General features: G+C 45.6%; 1 protein-coding gene across 1 annotated transcript in view; it reads right to left on the bottom strand.

The window, feature by feature from the left end:
• The window catches only part of LOC103797775 (calpain-2 catalytic subunit-like), a gene marked incomplete at its 5' end in the record, with an annotated part of 25,962 nt that overhangs the window by 7,730 nt on the left and 11,398 nt on the right, over nucleotides 1-6,834 (bottom strand). Inside the window, 7 exon segments of the mRNA XM_009070006.1 lie at nucleotides 1-98; nucleotides 1,613-1,624; nucleotides 2,816-2,985; nucleotides 3,307-3,467; nucleotides 3,726-3,800; nucleotides 4,451-4,536; nucleotides 6,032-6,115. The exon segment at nucleotides 1-98 is cut by the window's left edge and continues 1 nt beyond it. Of these exon segments, the coding sequence (XP_009068254.1) occupies nucleotides 1-98; nucleotides 1,613-1,624; nucleotides 2,816-2,985; nucleotides 3,307-3,467; nucleotides 3,726-3,800; nucleotides 4,451-4,536; nucleotides 6,032-6,115 (686 nt within the window).

Raw genomic sequence — 6,834 nt, 5'->3', positions numbered from 1 at the left:
AGCACTTCTCGGAGGTTGATAAAAGTGTTTGATTTTTCTCTTGCTTTGTTGGTCAGGAAAAAGTTTTTGCTCAGATGAATATTTGTCTGGCCAGAAAACTTATGAAAAGCAAAGAAAGAGAAAAAACCTCTACAGTTCACATGCATTTGCATTTACAGAGAAGAAAATATACTAGTTATGTCAACTAGCCATGTAGGGGGAGAAAAAAAATTGTGCCAATATGACAGAGCTGAAAGAGAAGAAAGAGGGGGGTGGGTGCATCCTACCACAATACTCCTGAGATGTGGCTGCAAATGTATTTTGCAGATCATCACAATAAATAATTTGGGTCATTTTGTTTTCCAGACGATGACGGGTGTCAGAAGACGTTTGGCAAATTCTTAAACCAACGACTTTTCTTTAAATTGAGATGGCATAGAAGCCATATCCCTCTGGTTCTCCGAGCTGGCACCACCTGTAGACTGTAGCTCAGCTCTGTCTCTGAGGTCAGCTAGCCTTAAAGCAGAGACCCTGCTTATGGAGGGCTTCAAGAATAAAATAAAACAAAATAGTAAAATAAAATCATATTTGGAGAGTAACATCTAGTGAAAGGTGTCCCTGCCCATGGCAAGGGTGTTGGAACTAGATCTTTAAGGTCCCTTTTAACATAAACCATTCTATGATTTTATGATCTTTCAGAACGAACTCTTTTCTCAGGGTCTTACAGGTAGGCTACTTCAGCCCTGGAAGCCAACATCAGGAATGTGCATGTTTCAGAAACCTCCTCTTTCCTGTCCTCCCAGATTTTTAAGAATGCAAAACCTGTGAGACCTACTGCTGTACTGAGAGATAAAATTCCACCTTTTGGGGAAGAGCAATGGGACTATAGCTCGGATCTCTTTATTTTATGGAAATTAGAGCTGAGTGCCTGACAGAGTACTGCTAAGGTATTAAAAAAGTACATAAGAAATTTATTTAATGAGTAGCACCATTTCCATTCCTGATGAAACCACATTTTACATAAGAGCAGCTGGTTTGAGCATAGTCTCACAAGCCATGAGGTGCTCCAGCCGCTTCACATGCACCCTCACAGGTACAGCAAACCTGGTAATGGGGTTACCCAGGCATTTTGCTTAACTTCAGTTGTTCCTCTGAATTTCAGAGGCACCTGCAGCCCTGCCTCATGTTGCATAGGCATCACTGCACTGCCACCCCTTTCCAATGCCCAGAGAATACTATTAGCTACCTACAGGTAAAAACAGAGAGAAACCAATAAAGGAGGTGATTAGGGAAATGAATATGAACACCACCTTGGAATATTATTCATGTGTCAAGCAGAAACTCTGGGCAAACCTGGGAAAAGCAGCTGTGCTCTGGGGGAGCAGGTATGGGTCTAGGCTGGGAGAAGAGCCATGGAAGAGCTACTTTGGTGAGTTTCTGCACTCTTATCCCAATTCAATACACACTGAAAATGCAGTGTGAGCTCAAGGTCCCTTCCGGAATAGATAGCCTCTAACTTTGGCCTCTGTACAGTCACGAGGTCCTGCAGTGAAGGAGGATCCTCTAAATCATTTCTTCCCACAGGCTATTCAGTCTCAACACTGCACCTTGTCCACCAATGCATGCTACATACCTCTGGGGGCACCTGCAAGGAGAAAAGGAGAGAGTTATTTACTTGTTGAATGGCAGCTCCAGGGTTACTTCTTTTCACTGTTAGTTAGCAGGTACATCCACACTCTCGGGAAAAAAAAAACCTAACAACAAAAAAACCCCGACTTGACTCAAGGGGAAGGTGAATGTTGAGCCCATGCTGCCCAATGCTGAGTGCGGGCTCAGCTCCCAGCTCTGTCCCAGAGGCAGGTGAAGTTCACCTGGGGCAGCATGGGCACAGCCTCCCACGGGCACAGCCAGGCTGGTCGTGGCTTCCTGCTCAATCTCCTCCCTGCAGCCCACTATTATAATTTTTGTAGGCTTGATTTCTCCCACCTTCTCTCTCACCCTCCTGCCCCTCTGACCTCTCCACTGTTAGAAACAGGGGCTGAGCAAGACAATAATGCAGCTTTCTGTTTCCTTATGGCTTCAGGGGACTTAGTTTTGCTTTAAACCTTACTTTCTTGTGGGGACCAGATCCTTTGACAAGCTTTTCCAAAGCTGAGATACTGAGAAAGAAAGCAGTTGTACATATTGTCTATGGGCACAAGACAACCTGCAAACAAGACCATCACTTGTTTGCAGTAGCATCAGAAGCTACTATAGACACATCTCTGACCCTTCATTCAGCACGAGTTTTCCAGGTGTTTTGGCCAGTTTTGCTGCTGGTTTCACACTCATCAAGGTAGCACAGGTCTCCCAGCTAGGGTCACATCCCTACCATGGCTGGTCCTGTTCTTCTGCTCTTCACCACAGCCTAACAAGTAGAAGAGAGACTGGATTTCTGAATTTCTTATTCTTTAAATAGTTCTTCTGCTCTTCCATTTAGAAGCAAAGGATATTATAAGTGGAAAGGGGCCTCTGTAGGTCATCTGGTCCAACCCCCTACTCAAAGCAAGGCTGATCTCAAAATTAAAAGACTCTGTTCAGGACCTTTTCCAGCCTAGGTTTGAATATCTCCAAGATCATAGACTCCATTGTCTCTCTGGGTACCTGTCCCTGTGCTTGACCACTATTTTTGTGGAGGATAATTTTCTAAACACCTAAGTGGAATTTTCCTTGCTGCAGCTGGTGTCTGACTCAACCCATCTGAGTTTTGATGGAAAGCCCAGCCTGAGAACTGCACTACCCCGTTTATAGGCTGAGTTTTGCTTTTCCTCCCGTGCACCTGTACAGCCTTACTTGCCTCATAAATCGCAAAGCCGATGGTGTGCATATCCTCTCCCATCTTCCTCTGCTTTCGCCGGTGCTTCTGAATCAGCCCAATGAGGAAAGTGCAGCCCTCCTCAGGATCATCGGGATCCTTGTCTTCTTCCTCCAGCTTGATTAAATACTGTGGATTCATCCAGAAAGTGTCTGGGAATTGGATTTATGCAAACTGCTCAGAGGCTTCTTTGAAAGCAACTGTGCTGATATACATGTCACCTACGACAGATGTGGCTCTGACTTCCAAAATCAGCTGTGAGAAGGAGAAACTAATGCACTCCCCTGCCTGCCCCCACTAGGCTTTACAACCCCAACTTTACCCACATCAGGGAGGTGCATTTCCCAAGCACCTGCACTTTTGGACTATCCCAGGTACATCCTCCTCCTCCATAAATCACCCTAAAACAGGTCCCAGAAGCTTCCAGAGAAAGTACTAGTGGACGCATAAAAGGTTTTTCCAGTTTCTCTTACTTGGGTAATTCCTGCAGCCCCCTGCAGTGGCTCCTCTTCTCCAGTTCCCATCTAACTTCAGCAGGCTCCACTTCTTGTACCTGTCACTAGCCAGGGTGTCTGGAGTCAGGTTGCAGATCTCCAGGCGGGAGTAATGCTTCAAGAAGTCGTTGAACGCCATCCTGTGGGAAGCAATGCTACTGGCAATGTCTCCTCTGGGAAGCAATGCTACTGGCAATGTCTCCTCGGGATGGAAAGGTTTCCCATGCAACCAGCTACCTTGTCTATCCTACCTCTCCCTCACTGTGATTTAACACTCGGATTTTGGGGTGGATTTGAACACTCATCTTGAAGAGCATACTGGGAGAGATTACTTTGTGTGAAGAAAGCAGAGCAAGTGCCATTCCCTTCTGCTGGAATGGAAACCCAGTGATACTTACCAAAATTCCCCATCTTCATGTCTCCTGGTCAGTCGCTCCCGCACCTCAGGGTCAACACCACTCCAGTTTGGGCAGCTGAAAGAGAATCCCACATCAATGACAAGGTACAATAAAGGTTAAACCCTAATGTAGCTGTTCTGGCACAATGATTTAACTTTCCACATGATTGCAATACTCTGCAAGATCTAACTGACAGCAGCTCTATAACCCTCAAACCACTGCAAAATTAAAAATAGATGGACCTGGCATACAAGATACCTTGGATATTTAAGATGTGAGGTAAGGACGACAAGCAGAGTTTTATCTTCAGAAAGTGCTGATGTATTGACTGAGACAGAGCTTTGTATTAGCAAAAGAAAGACCAGCCACAGCAGTCAAGCTTTCATTACTAACAAGAGAAATGGGTTTTTAAAGCCCTTTTAGAAAGTAAGTTTTCAGAAGCTCACCACTGAATCCAGGCTGTTAAATAAGCAGAAACTACAGTGAAGTTTCTAGGAATCACCAACCAAATCTCTACATCTTACACAAAGGCAGGTGTTTGCATGAAAGGCACCACATACTGTGGCACCCATAAAGGATATGACAGTCACAGAATGCTTCTTTGAAACAGCTCAGAATGAACATCACATCCAGGTGTGACTTACAGAGAAATCTGAGGTGGAGAAAAGACAGACAACAGCAGAAATATGACTGCACTCCTGGCAACGCGTCAGCCATCGACTCACTTGTCATTCCACTTGCCAGTCCACTCCACTTCCCCCCAGGGATTTCGGATTCTGATCAGCTTCTGCACCGTTCCTCGGAAATTCACCTGATGTGATCAGAAGTGTATGGGGAGTTACTCAGGGACTCAGCACTGTGCTCCCTCTCACCTCTTCTACCGGAATTACAAAACATGACAGAGCAAGTATCTCGGTGCTATGCATGACAGCATATATACATAAACCTGCACTCACCTTGTCCAAAAGACATCAGTCAAACTGATTTTGAGTGAGCTTCACTCACCTGAGCTTGTCCAGGGAAGTTTCATAGCATGCACAAATCAAAGTTCATGATAAGCAAAATGTCTGTTTTATGCTGCTAAAAGATTACCTCTGATAGGATTTCGAGCAAAGGGAATGTAAAACTGCTCCAGGACTGCCAAAAAGCAGGTACAAAGAGATACTTCTCTAAGTCATCATTTATGTATAAACTGTCTTTTCACACAAATGCCTTTTCCCACCCCTATTAATATATAAGATGATCCTATTACAAGATACAGGATACTTAGACTGGCCACAACCCTTCTGACAACACTAATGCCCCTCAGTGCAGCAGCATCAGCCCCTCACTGCACTGCACCAAGGCCATGACTGGTCATGTGCTGGTCTCTGCACACACTGACACCCAGCCAAGCACAGCTGTATGAGTTTCAGCAAGAACAGCCAGTATTTCTGGGGAACACACAGCACTCATTTGAGGAAGGAGCTGGCACACCTCTGGAGCCCAAAGCCAAGAAAACTGTGCAAGGCTGTAGCAGCACCGAGTCCAGAGATGACACCTGGATAAACTTATCTTAATAGATAAACTTAATAGATAAACTATTGTTACAAAGCCTGCACAGATCTCCAAAGGAGCAGTCTGGTTAAATCATACCTGTTTGTGAATGAAGGTCAACAAACTCCCTCTTGGCTGTTTTTGCTGTGAGAGGAGGACCGAATGAACACACACAAACCTACCTGTTAGCAGTGTCCACCTCAGTACAGCCTGTCAGTGACTCTATACACCTCACTCAAGTTTCAGAAATTACATAAGAACCAAGCATTGGTGAAGTAACCCTAAAACCCCATTAGACACATGGAAGGATGCTATGATCTGCTTCGTTTTCACTTGTCTTACCTTCACCAGTCACCCAATCTTGGACACGTACCTTGTGTTCAAACATCATGCCCTGCTGAAAAGCACTGTTTGGCAGGCACTTAGAGAACAATAATATATATTTTTCATGCTTGGCACACATCTCACATCTTGCTGTGTATTTAAGGTGCAGTGCTGCTTGCTATGTGGAATCGAGTTGAAGGGCCCAGTCACCGGCAGAGAGCCCTCTATACAGAGCTGCCCACCACATCACACACTGGGAAATAGCAATGCTCATGGAAAAGTAGGTGGATTTTTTGGTCCAAGAAGGCAAATTTATGATTATCCAAAACCTATCAATTAATTCAGCAAAATGGGTGACACTCAAGAATTTGCAATATTGAAGATGAATTTGTGGCTGTCACATACAAAGCCTGCTGCATCTTGCCCTTTCGGGGTGGCACACCTACCTCCTCTGCCCCGGTGACTGAGTATGCATGTCCCTTCACCAGCTTCTGGGAAGTGACTGCCTCCGTCTCTGCCGCGCTGGTGATCTGGAGGAGCAAAGAACATTGGTGAGTGTGGCTTCCCATGTGTAGGAGATCCAACAGAGCAGAGCTTCTCTCTCCAAAAGAGCTTTAATCTCGCTGGAAGGCTGCATGGGTGGTTTAGCTGCTGCACAAACAAAAGAGATCTGTGTGACAGAGCAGGGAGAGGTGACAGCAGCAGGTGGTGGTGCTGGAGTCCAGGGGCCACGGTCACGGCAAGAGACGCATACCAGAAGCCCTGAATTGAACCAAAGCTCCCTCCTGGCTCCAAAACACTTGGTGTAGTGCATTGTGCATCTCCAAATACTGTACAAAGGGGATATACATTATGAACTCCACGCTCTCAAGGGACCAGGAGAAAAACAGGGAGTGACAAGCCTGAGGTGACCCAGAGATCACCAGGGATCACACTCAGGTCCAGCCAGCCCCACCACTTTGCTTCAGGGTCAAAATATCCCTTCAGCTCCACAGCAGGGTGGGAGTTCCCCTTGCCATGCAGGGCAGCAAGGGAGCAGTCTGAACTTTGGATATTGTTCATACCAGAAGGCACATCACCCTCTCACTTTGTCACAACCATTAGAATACTTGAGAACTCTGCCTATAAACACTGCAAAGTCCTTCCTGCCAGACAGTGAACATTTAACCACCTATGAAACATATGGCTGTCACTGCCTTCCCACCACTTCAGAAAGTGTGTGATCTCTAAACAAGCATATTTGAAGCTT

The sequence above is a fragment of the Acanthisitta chloris genome, unplaced genomic scaffold (genome assembly GCF_000695815.1).
Source record: "Acanthisitta chloris isolate BGI_N310 unplaced genomic scaffold, ASM69581v1 scaffold6602, whole genome shotgun sequence".
Classification (NCBI taxonomy): Eukaryota; Metazoa; Chordata; class Aves; order Passeriformes; family Acanthisittidae; genus Acanthisitta; species Acanthisitta chloris.
This window is presented reverse-complemented; position numbering and strand designations above follow the sequence as displayed.